The sequence below is a fragment of the Pocillopora verrucosa genome, chromosome 8, assembly GCF_036669915.1.
Source record: "Pocillopora verrucosa isolate sample1 chromosome 8, ASM3666991v2, whole genome shotgun sequence".
NCBI classification, from domain to species: Eukaryota; Metazoa; Cnidaria; class Anthozoa; order Scleractinia; family Pocilloporidae; genus Pocillopora; species Pocillopora verrucosa.
Window position 1 is genome coordinate 16378961 of NC_089319.1, and position 12317 is coordinate 16391277.

At 37.5% G+C, this 12317-nt stretch overlaps 2 protein-coding genes across 6 annotated transcripts; one reads left to right on the top strand and one right to left on the bottom strand.

Moving 5' to 3' along the window:
• Positions 1–199: 199 nt before the first annotated feature.
• Positions 200–4429, bottom strand: LOC131791254 (CDP-diacylglycerol--glycerol-3-phosphate 3-phosphatidyltransferase, mitochondrial). The gene is made up of 5 exons (XM_059108601.2): positions 4172–4429; positions 3706–3783; positions 2732–3015; positions 1806–2341; positions 200–694 (listed from the first exon to the last, which is right to left on the bottom strand). Exons 1-5 carry the CDS (start codon positions 4403–4405, stop codon positions 300–302), a joined length of 1527 nt encoding a protein of 508 aa, XP_058964584.2. The 5' UTR covers positions 4406–4429; the 3' UTR covers positions 200–299.
• Positions 4430–4498: 69 nt separating this feature from the next.
• Positions 4499–11222, top strand: LOC131791246 (dynein intermediate chain 3, ciliary-like). Of its 5 annotated transcripts, none has more exons than XM_059108588.2 (15): positions 4499–4581; positions 4856–5049; positions 5850–6011; positions 6201–6319; positions 6753–6895; positions 6998–7111; positions 7444–7548; positions 7660–7943; positions 8359–8412; positions 8629–8672; positions 8906–9041; positions 9417–9563; positions 9661–9752; positions 10292–10514; positions 10699–11222. In XM_059108588.2, exons 2-15 carry the CDS (start codon positions 4867–4869, stop codon positions 10753–10755), a joined length of 1863 nt encoding a protein of 620 aa, XP_058964571.1. In that variant the 5' UTR covers positions 4499–4581; positions 4856–4866; the 3' UTR covers positions 10756–11222. The 5 variants fall into 5 exon arrangements, with proteins under 5 accessions (XP_058964571.1, XP_058964573.1, XP_058964572.1 ...); XM_059108590.2 differs by having other exon boundaries at positions 4503–4556; XM_059108589.2 differs by having other exon boundaries at positions 4504–4581; positions 4859–5049.
• Positions 11223–12317: the final 1095 nt, after the last annotated feature.

Genomic DNA, 12317 nt, shown 5'->3' on the forward strand with positions numbered 1-12317 from the left:
TTACATGCCTGATCAGTCGTAGCTGCATTCCCACTGTTTACAACTCTGAAACCTTGAAACAACATCAAACCAAACTCCTTCATTCATTGATAACACCAACTTAATGTCTGCAAACCCAAAAATAGGTTTCTTACTTACCCAACAAATGATATTTCAAGGTTTGCAGAGCACTAAAAGAAGTTCTTTCAATTTTTTTATGCCTAGCACTCTACTATATTCATTCATGACTACATGCTGAGTCCTTTATCATTTATAAAGATTGGATTTGTTGTGTGCAAACCAAAATAAAGAGACAAGTGTTAAAGAAGATTCTTTATTAATCTTGTCACACAGTATACCCACACTGGTATTTTACGTTCAGATCGTTCAAATGTCTCACAGGTGACCTGCTGAACTCTTCTGTAAAGGTGAGTCTTCTCCTTATGAAGTGCTTCACTTAGTTCTTGGTCAGCTGTAACTATGGCAACCTGAGCCTCTAAATCTCGATAAACTGAACGATGTCCAAAATTTGGGGAACCAATCAGGGTTAAGCTGGGCAGAGGCTCATTTGGAGGGTAGTACCACAGTCCTTTTACGTGAAATGTCCACTTGTGACGTATATACTCTTGTACCAAGATGTTATCAGTTTGCTTGTGTTCCAAAATTTGCTTGTGAAAATCACGTGCTAAGAGAGTGTAAGCATGAGGAATACCACCTGAAGGAAAAGGAAGTTGACTGTTAGGACACTGACTGTATGCAATTTTAGGTTTCTTGAAACCCTTCACAGTCAAACCTCTACTTAGCAACTCCATATTAAGTGGTTCGTTGTCAAAGTTTCGAATTTGTCTTCCCTTAATCACTGCAATATTCAAGCCTATTTAGCAGAGTCCTTTAATAGGCAGTAATGGTTGCCTTTGAGTGATGCCAATGGCCTGTTTGAATTGTCTTGCATCTGTATTGAACAATCACTTAGAGCAGAACCACTCAGATAAAACTAAGAATAATCTTTCAAATAAAATTTAATACACCTTTCTCTTCTGAAATTAATGATAGTATTTTTTAGCAAGTTTTTATGATGATGGTATTAAATAGCATAATTTATCATTCTTTATTATCATCCTGCCATTCCCCATGGGTGACAACTTGATACAGTGTTGACTGAATACGATTTTTACAAGTTGTTTGGCAATGTTTTTCATAATTTTCAGACTAAACCCCAAAAAAAAAAGTAGTAAAAAGGTAACTGTATATTCTTCAAGTATAAAAACACCATAAACGAATTAGATGTTAATCAATTTGAGCTACTCAGGTCTGAATTTGCTCATTTTTTCTAATCATGTCCATCTTACTTTATTTAACTCAGCAAGTTAATGAGCACACACAAATCTGTCATTAAACTTGACTCCAAGAATTGCATTAATTCCTTGAACCAGGTCACAAAATCAGACTACATGTACTACAAAGTGGGAGTACCATTTTTTGATCATAAGTATGATTACAGACAGAATTGGATGACATGAAGTCATGTTACCAATTATTCAAAACTATGACAAATTTGAGAAATAAACTTGACATTTTCATAAAAAAGCAACTTACAGTTAACTAGGTGAAATGTGTAACAACAGCACGATGCAAATCCTGTCCTATTAATGCTTAAATTGGACTGATGATAACCAATCATGTTCCAGAATTTCAATATAGTTTTGATTAGAGGCGGCATTGGACTCCAATCAGTCCTGTTACCATTACTACACTGTAACTTGTACACAGAATCTGTGCAGTTAAGTTATAATCTTTTAGTGTGGGACTATTTAACCTATACCTACCAGCCACTCCTTTAGCTTGGTAAAAACCATTCACAGTTGGGTGCGCTGTCAGTATTTCACATTTGGCAGGTGACTTTAAAATAATATTCCTGTACTTTCTTGTTAAATTAAAATACCCTGATGCTAAGAATAGCTTGCTAGCTTGAGGTGCATGACTCAGTAACTTGCTGGTGACAACCTCATCCTGACGAATGCCAAACGGAAACATTTGGACCAAAGGAACAACCCAGGTATCACAAACCTGGTCTGGTGTCCTCAATAAATCGCTGCAATTGTTCTTTTCTTTTTGGTTCTGCAAGAACTTGGACACCCTCCTCCCTACTTCAGCCTTGAATTTATTTCCACCATCAAATCCTTTAGTTGGATGAAGAGGAAAGTTTTCTCCCATTTTCGTGGTGTTATCTGGTTGAAGTTGAAGTGAGAAAGCTCGAACAGTTGAAACAAGGCTATGAAAAAAGTTTGCCAACTGAGGACAATTCTTGATCACGATGTAGCGGTCCTGACGGTTGGTGAAATAGTCTGCACTCAGGTTAGCTCTAGGGAAGATATAAGCACGTACTAAGAGATGGAGAGAGAGAATTACTGGCAGATTGAATTTAAATTGACAATCTGATAAACTAGTAACATTAATTTAATGAATGACTGACTGCTTCTCTCATGTGCATATTTCATCTTTAACCCTTTCACCCTCAGATCTTATCAGTATTTCTCCTTGCTGTCTCCTATACAATTGTTATGATTTTAGTTTGGAGAATTTGGTATTGAATCAACTAATAATCCCCTACTACACATTTGTCATTATTCTTGCATACTTGCATACTTGATATTGTATTGATATTGTAAGGAGAAATTCTGTCTTGGTCACTGATGGGAGTTTAAAGGTTAACTTATCTGCATCTCAGTCTTGTTTTAATACCGGTACTTACCCACTCATAATCAAAGTGTCATCAGTAAGATACACCTTAAGATGTGTCAGGGCCACTGTCTCATTAAACCTCTCAGGAAGAAGCAGCTTTAGCAGGCCTCTGAGGCTGGGTGAATGATACAGGGACACCTTGATGGCAGGACTGAAGCTCTGTATCAGTGGTAGGAGCATGGTTCTAGAGTTGTGCTCTCCTCTGGATCCTCGGGTGTGCTCCAAAAGTATCTCCACGTTTAGAGACTTATCCAAAGAGGTAGATCTCTTCACAGCATTATAGATACAATCAACCTAGAGACAAGTATTTGGTAGTTGGTGCTTTTTGATATGTTTCACTTATCACTGTTTTTTCATACATATGTTCACTAATGTCCAATTTTTGTAATCCTAAGAAAATTCTCAAAGCCTTATGCAGTATTCTGAAACTGTAATTTTTATTAATTACTTGATTCTTTAAGAAATTCAGGTATTTGAACTTTTAGTCTGATTATCATTGTGAGAGTTGGTCTGAGAAGCGCTGATGTCTGTTGTCGTGACTGGCATTTCATCAACCAAGGTGAAGTCTTAATCAGAATAATGATAATATTGTTGACTCTCTTCTCCTGATAACAGTTCTTCTCCAGACCACTCTCACTCCAATCACCAGACTTCATGGTCATATGTTACTCCTCCATTCAAAAGACTTATATATATCCAGGTATGATGGAAAAGGGAAATCTTATGTATTAAAGATTGCCTGGGATAAAAACCATTACAATATATTGTACAGTAAAAATAGTATTGTTCAAAGTAATCTAAGCAAAAGTGGCTTGAATGAAGCTTCTGAAGTCCAGTAACGAGCCAGTAGGCTCTCACAGGCACTAACAGCTGGAAGAGATGACCCTAGCCGGCCACGGGTTCTGGGATCTGAGAGCCAGCTGACTAGCTTGTACTAGCGTGCTGAAAATGCTGTCAATTAATTTGAGTTATAAAATCACCTACTAGTTGTTGCTCTTTTTCTCCTGTCCCTAAGTACAGTGAAGCCAAAATAATCCGGCGATTTGCTTTGCTGACATTATCCTTGAAAAGAAAAAATATCATTAAAGAAGACGTAACATGAAATTAGAAGATCCTCGCAGCTAAGAACACTACTGAAACTAGTAGTTGTAAGTAGGACCTGAAAAAAATTTCAGGCCCGTACGGGATTTGAACCCAAATCAAATCCCGTACGGACCTGAAATTTTTTCAGGTCCTACTTACAACTACTAGTTTCAGTAGTGTTCTTAGCTGCGAGGATCTTCTAATTTCATCTTTCCACCGCAGTGCAAATATGTGAATTTTCATATATCTAAATCTTCGAAGACGTAACAGTTAGCTTATCTATAAGAAAAGAAAACGTCAACACAAGCTTGAACCCTGTACTACGTGCATACATAATATTGATAAATGATATCCGATTTGGTCATACCTTGAGAGTTGCAAAAAACTGCTCAGGTTCGTTTAAAACTGTAATATCTTTCCCATTCACCGGGAACACAGGTGCATGTTCTGCCATCCATTGTACTGTTTCCCTTGGAGTTTGACGGGGAGAAGTGCCACCATAATAACAATGTGAAGAAGAAAAAAGCTTTGAACTAATCCAAACACAAAATTTAGAAGATCTCGCAAACAAAACTGGCCCAAAATCGAGCAGACTTTGCATTACTTGACAAAAGTTTCTGAAAAAAACGATCACGTTCACTTTGTAACCGAGCTTGAAATTAGCGACCAAGCCTTCTCGGGTTGCCAGGCGAAGGAGACGACAACAAGGTCCGCCATCTTTGCCGTTGCTCTGTGTTGTGGAAACTTTATTTGTATGTTGTCTGCTTTTTAAATTAAGTATGTTCTTCAATCTTTTCTAGATTTATCTATGTATCTGCTAATTTTTGCTCAAAACTTTGAAATAGCTTTTTGCGATCCCTATGTTGTCCCAATCTAAAAGTTTTTTTAAACTCGATTTTGTTTTTTGCTTTTATATCGTTGAATGCTTGCAACATCTACCAAAAGGATAATCTTAGTGTTACAGTTGTTTATTGCTTAATTGAAATATTTTGCGAGGTTAATTTTCATTTTTTGAGCCTATTTTTCTTTCTTCTAGGTTGTTTCTGGACAGAAGTATCGAAAATGGAGATTGTGTACGTATACACAAAGAAGAGAAGTGAATTTGGACGTCAGTGTAACTTCTCTGATCGTCAAGCAGAGCTACACGTAGATATAGCTCCAGATGAAAAACTCCTCCAAGATTACATCGAGAAAAACCCCTGTGATACTGGGATTCAGTGTGTTCAAGAAATGTCTGAGCACGAGGTACTTAAAGAAAATTCATGCATTAATAAAAACACTCAGCTATGATTTACCTCCCTGCGTAAGCAGACACTTCCTAGATGTTAAATCTTAAGTATAGACCCAGTTCCGTAGGAAATTCAACATCTTTATTCATCATTTGACCTCCCCATGACAGCTGACGCTTTTTAAGGTATTCAGAGGTTAGATTGCATAGTAATTGAATGCCCTTTTTGAAAGTGTCGATACACTTGTTGATTTTGAGCAATGTTTAATGGGCAAGGTAATTTGCAAAGAATAGTAGTTTACTCAGTTAGAAGAATAAGGAGACTGCTCATGCAAGGGTTAAAGCAGAGATATGTATGTCATGCAAGCATGAGGGTAGAACACAGAGCCCTCTGTAATCACTGGAAAGAAAGCAAGAAATCAGACAAATGGACAAAATTTTACTCATTAAATGTGCAATCTATTTCCACATGGCAATCCTCACTTATCCCACATTCTATCTTGTGTGGACGTGTGATTACAGTCGGACCACTTGACTGAGTGACCACTGCAAGGCTTAAGTTACAATGACAAAAAAACAAGAGCTAATAGATCAAAGTTCATGATAAATCTATTTGATAATTTATGAAATATTTTTGAGGGGTTGTCCCAAAAGACATCATTGTTGATTACTTAATTGTCTGAACATTTTGACTGTTATCCAAACCTCAAGCTTTCAAATAATCAGTTGTGAACTAAGAGGAGTCTTCCTAGGACTACTCTCTGGATATTCAGACTTGAAAACATATTTAGTAAGAGATATGTTATTACTTGGTAAGGTGAATACAGAGAGGTTTGAGACAGAAAGTCGTGGTATAAACCATGTGGAGGGTGGTTGGCCAAAAGATGTAAATCCAGCTGAGGTCGAACAAACCATCAGGTACAGGAAAAAAGTGGAAAAGGATGAGATCTACATGAACACTATTCAACAACTTTCAAATGTAAGTTCATGAAAATACACTTAATTTTTGCTCAGTATAGCATGATAAAGGTGAATCAGACCAATTTAATAATAATTTATGTGAGGGTTCGAAGATCACATTTTGAAGTGATTTCAATGTTCAAGCTTTAATCTTGTTGATACTCTTTAAGCCTATTTTGATATACAATTTGTATTTGTTGCTTTTCAGATTATGGAACACTGTATCAAACAGAACAATGCAATTGACATTTATGAGGAGTACTTTTCAGACATTGATGTGGACACTTCAGGTGACCCACCATCAGCAAAAACCATAAATGTATTCAGGTAAGGCAATTATCACATTGAAAACCATAACTTTTGTCTTAAATTACAGACCTAAATAAAAGAAGCAACACATCTGTACTTCAATATTAAGTGGGGATGGTGCAGTGGTGAGAGGGCTTGCCTCGCACCACTGTGGCCTGTGTTTAGTTACCAGACCTGCAGTCACACACGAGTCAAATTTTTTGTTGGTTCTCATCCTTGTATGAAGGGTTTTTCTCCAGAATTCCTCTGATTCTCCCTCCTCCACAAAAACCAACATTCCAATTCAACTTGAAAACAGTGGACAAGAAGAGCCACTTTGTGGAATGTCCCATGTTAAATTCCATCTCTATTATTATTATTATCATTGCTATTCTTAATATTATTACAATAATTTAAAAAAATGGCCAAATTGGCAATGGCAGTTGTTAACAGAAGAAATTTATTTATTCAGAGATCCTCATGACACCAAGCGTACAGCTACCAGCCTTTCATGGTATCCAGACAGTTCAGGGAAGCTGGCTGTGGCATATTCCATTTTAGAGTTTCAGCAATTTGCAGGAGAGACCTCTATGGACTCATACATATGGGACATAGGTAAGAATTTGTTTGAAGAGTTACAGCTATCTTATATGCGGAATAATTTATGACTTGGACATTGTTATTTACTTCTTTGCACTTAAATGCTTGTCTTCTTAGAAAATCCAAATAAACCAGAGCTGGCTTTGAAACCTGTCTCACCACTAGTTTGCTTGGAATATAACCCAAAAGATCCACATATTCTTGTGGGAGGATGCTACAATGGACAATTAGGTATTGTACTAAGATATATATTTGATTTCGTAATTTAACACAAAGAATTCTCGCAACTTTAAAAACTTAAAAGGGGAGTCAATAAAATTAATCTATTTTTAATGTGTGTGTCAAGGCATGGTATGAGGTTACCCTCAAAACTAGAAGCTCATGTGTAAAATGAATGACAACATAAATTAGGAAATGCTCTAAAATCAGAGGAATTCACCCATTAAATAAAATTGTTATTTTTTAAATTATGTGCAAGGTGGGAGACCTAGAGAAGATGATATTAAGGTGCAAAGCTCTTTACCATACACTACAATTATGATCTTCTAATAAAACTTAAACAGGATTTTGGGATACAAGAAAGGGATCTCATCCTGTGGAAATGACAGCCATTGAGCACAGCCATAGGGACCCTGTATACAAAACAATGTTCCTTCAGTCAAAGACAGGTCAGTATTGTTGCTTTTAAACTGTGTTACTCTTATCCATCCCCTCAATGGATTATAGTCATTAAGTTTATTCTGCAGTGACAATTCCTCAATGCCCAATATTTTCTTTAGGTACTGAATTCTTTTCCACCAGTACTGATGGGCGAGTTCTCTGGTGGGACATTCGTAGGATGGGTGGGGAGCCTACAGAGTCCTTGCTACTGTGTCCAAATCCAAAGAAAGATCCTCGGCCCCAGGGAGCATTCTCTTTAGAGTATGAACCCACTATGCCAACAAAGTTTATGGTTGGAACAGAACAAGGATCTGTGTTGTCTTGTAATAGAAAGGCAAAGACACCTTCGGAGAAGATTGTGTGTTCCTTTTCCCAGCATTATGGACCTGTGTATGCTGTTCAAGTGAGTTCCCCTTCGCATTCCCTTTAATTTCAAGGTTTTGATTATGCTCAAAAATATTTAGGGTAACCATAATGCAACACTATAGAAATATTTATTCTAGCTGTGACTGATTGACAAATAATTAGAAATCCATTAGAAAACAGGATAATTTAAGTATTAGTTATAAGCCACATTAAGCATGGAAGTAACAGAAACCACCAATTACCACCAATTCATTCTTTGTTCTTTGTACCAAAAAAGAAAAGTGAGATAGTTTGCCCCACGAATAACTGGAAAGCTAACCACATATCAAACTTCTGTGTAATTTAAGCCAATAATGTGAGGCAACAAAGGTGCAATTAATGTGAGAGCTATGTTTTGTTTTAAAGAAAAATAAAGTTGAACTGAATTGGCAGCTGTCACTTTCACTTTTCAGCGCAACCCATTCTTCCCTAAGAACTTCTTGACCATTGGAGACTGGACAGCAAGGGTAAGTAAGAACATGATGATCATTTAAGTCATAAGTAAAGTGTTCCAGTGCCCTGTGATGTTATCAACACAATTTATGAAGACGTATTGCATGGATGATGAGAAGGAGATGCTCTGAGGGTTAAATTTCAGTGAATGGCTTTTGTTTTTTTCTAAATTATATATTATATGGTTCAGCTCAATTGTGATAAATTTCTCTTTTTTTGTCCATCCTTAGATATGGTCAGAGGATCTTAGAGAATCATCTATTATGTGGACAAGGTAAGTTAAGAGTTTGTAAATTGCTATTAGCAATACTGTATTTCCTTTCTATTCAAAAACCTCTGTATGAGTTACCCATGGAAGGTCACAGAGAGCTGTGAAGCCAAATGAGACTAATAACATGCCACAGGCCACCAGTAGCTGAGGAAATCTTTGAGTCACAAAGTTGCAAGGACAAGTTACCATACATGGTCATAGTTCTTAATTAGTAATTTTTAGTTGTGGTTTTCCAGGCAACACATGTCATACATGACAGATGGATGTTGGAGTCCTGTGCGGCCTGCTGTGTTCTTTACCACCAAGATGGATGGTACACTGGATGTGTGGGACTACCTATTCAAACAAAATGACCCAACACTCAGTATTCAAGTAAGTTCAGCCTTGTCTGGTCATACATAAGATGGTAATACAAGCCCAGAAAAGACAAACTGTTTTGTGATTTAGGCAGGACATATTTGGTTTGTGCATTGTCCATAACTTACAGTATGATAGAAGACTGAAGTGGTTACTATAGAACTTCTGTTTGGAACACACAATGGACCCTTCCATCCAGGAACAAACACAGACTTTGGTCTGATCATAGAAAAAAAAATTAATTGAGAGGCCAACATAACAGCTCATAATCCTTGTACTGTACCTGTCAAATTACACCCAATTTTCCAACGGTAAAAATAAAGACTTTTTTTGAAAAGGAAAGATCAAATAACAAGATAGCCGGAACTTTTATTTGCGGTTTGTTGTTAGGTTTGTGACGAATCTCTGAATTCGCTGCGTGTGCAAGAGCATGGCAGGTTGGTAGCCTGTGGTTCACACTCTGGTACTGTCACTCTGCTGGAGCTGTCTGATGGCCTGTGCAACATTCAGAGAAATGAGAAAGCTTCAGTCACTGCGGTAAGAATGGCATGTTAACACATTTATGTATATACCAGATGAAACCTAAATGTTATGTAGTACTTTGATTTCAAATTCCTGTGATTTGCACTTTCAGATGTTTGAAAGGGAGACAAAACGAGAAAAGATTCTAGAAACAAGACATCGTGAGATGAGACTGAAGGAGAGATCAAAGAGTTCACAGGATAAGTAAGATAATACGCCTGCATTGAACTGTTTTGCTACGATCTTATAAGTCTTATACGGGATTAGACCACGTGAAAGGTCGTGTCTGAAAAAGCAAGATAGCAAGCGTGTGCAAGCGTTGTAATTGCAAGGGGTTATAAGTCACTGTAAGGTGGCGTGCTTTCAGGCTGTCAGAACCAAGTTTTCTCACACAAGTTACAAATAGCCATACCAGCCAGTAAGTTACGGTGTTTTAAAAACTATAACTTTTTTGATTAAGTCATAAACTTAAACGGTAAATTATCGGTACATCAGTACTTGAATAAGTTTTTAGTTCGAAAAGTTTACCCACTTCTGTTCCCTTTTTACAGATTACTATTAACGTTCCAGTTTTGTTATGCTCATTTTGCGAGACAGCGGTTGTTTCTTCTGATTTCCTTCGAACTTTTGCGTGGGAAACTGGCACGTGGCTAGCCAGGATTGATCTCCTCGCGCATGCCTGCTGTTTCGGAAAAAGCACACCATGTTGTGTTTTGACTCATGTGTTTGGATTTTTCCTATAGAGAGGAAGCTCATGAGCAAGCTGATGAGGAGGAAGGGGAGGATTTAGTTAGCAAAGCAGAAGCTGAGTTCTTTAAGATTATTGACGCTGAGAAGAAAGCTCTAGAGGAAGCTGAAAACAAGAGGAATGCAGCTTTTTCTGAGGTGAAACAGGCCATAGCACAAGAGGGAATCACTCATGAAGAATATCAGGAAGGAGCCAGCGAAGAGAAGCAGTCTGATGAGGTAAGAAAACTTTCTTGTTTGCCCATGTAGCGTGCGTTTAGGCGAGAGTGTACGTGTAGATGCTCGAAGTTTCCCGAATGACACAACAATAGATGTACAATAACGTTTTTCGCGACTGAAGCTTTTCACAAACTACAGTTATTATCTCAGAGCTACCTAACAAGGTTTTCTTTCACTTTCGTAGGCTCCACCAAACGATGCTGAAAGTTCCGAGAAAACTGAAGAATCTGTGAAAGAATAACAATGGTTACAGAACAAAAACAGCTGTCACTACAGTATCTCTACTCGAGTGAATTATCAGTTTTAACGAACACTGTAAATAGATTGCAAGGTTTATGAGACAAACTCTCCATTGAGATCATTTGGTAACTGTGTGTTTGTGATATGGTCAAAAGGTGACAGGTTACCCGAAAGTGTGGGTTTTGTACAGAAAAACGCCTCAAGAAAGAGCCCGTTCATTCCCTGCTTTATCGTGTTTGTAAATATGCTTTAACGGTTCGTCCTATTATTTTATTTTTGAAATAAAGAAGTGAAAATTAGTTATATAAAAGGTTTGGAAAGACGCAATGGTACATTTTGGATGTTAATGTTCGCTGAGTATGCTTACAAATGCTTTTTGTTTCCAATGAGAGGGAAGGACAGAGGGAAAAGATTTTTACAGGAATTGATTGACGAAAGACACTGATAATAAAAACAAAATTGAAACCATTAGTTTGTTAACACTGACCGATTTTTTTTTTGCGCTGTTTTTAAAAATGTTTGATGCAAACTAACGAACCACCAAGACCTACTTTAAATTCCTACATCCAATTTTCTTCTCTTTGGTAACTTTGTGTAGGAAAACCTTTAGCGGAACTGTGGCAGTTGAGTTCCAGCTGCTTTCCTCTTCCGGGTGCTGAACATCAATCAAAAAACTTATTTTAGCGCAATCTTGTTGGTTAAGATTACTCGGGCAAGTGAGCTGAGTAAGCCACTAATAGGTCTACCATGAATCCCTTTATTCGAAATCTTTTTGTAGACTTCGGTAAGAGCTCGGATGTGAGACCGAAAATTTAGATCCTCCGGGATTAGATTTGACCAACTAGGCAAATATTTGTATTGAAGGACCACCTCAACCTGTAGCGATCTCTTCAGAGCATCATAAAAGATACGCTTTTTTAGTTATAGACTTCAAGAACCATATGCTGCTCTAGCATGCATAAAACAAGTTTATTGGGGTGTTGACAATGGATAGTTAAGGAGCTGCGATCTGGTGGGCATAGCTTTTGGCATTTCTAAAATAGATGTAGAAGTTGAAACGCATTGGGGGGACTTCCTGTTACGTCAGATGTAACATATATCCATGTTGGAGGTATTCAATCGATAGTGTTTAGATTCTCAAGTATATCCTCGATGAGCGTATCATTCTGCTTTACTGAGGAAGAATAAGTGAAAGAGCTACCAACGCCTAGCGTCTACCGTCAGTGTTTTTTCTTATCTGTGTCAACGGTGATTGGCAAAGACTTCCTCGTCCTAGGTTGGATGGGACAGAGCAGTGTCTTCAACTCCCAAGGTTTCCAGAAAATGTTAAGCTACACGCAAAGCAAGATAGTGTGGCATTTTATGTATAATACGCTGTCTAAATTCTAATAAAACGAGAGACATCAAACCTTTTGCAGGTACTGAGAAGACGAGAACATAATAGCAAACAGAAACTCAAGGCGTGATTACAGAATGACAGTCTTTATCTTTTTCCGATGATTGACAAACCATTTCCATGTTATTCTTATTATGATAAATCTGAGTCTGTCGATATTCCCCAGG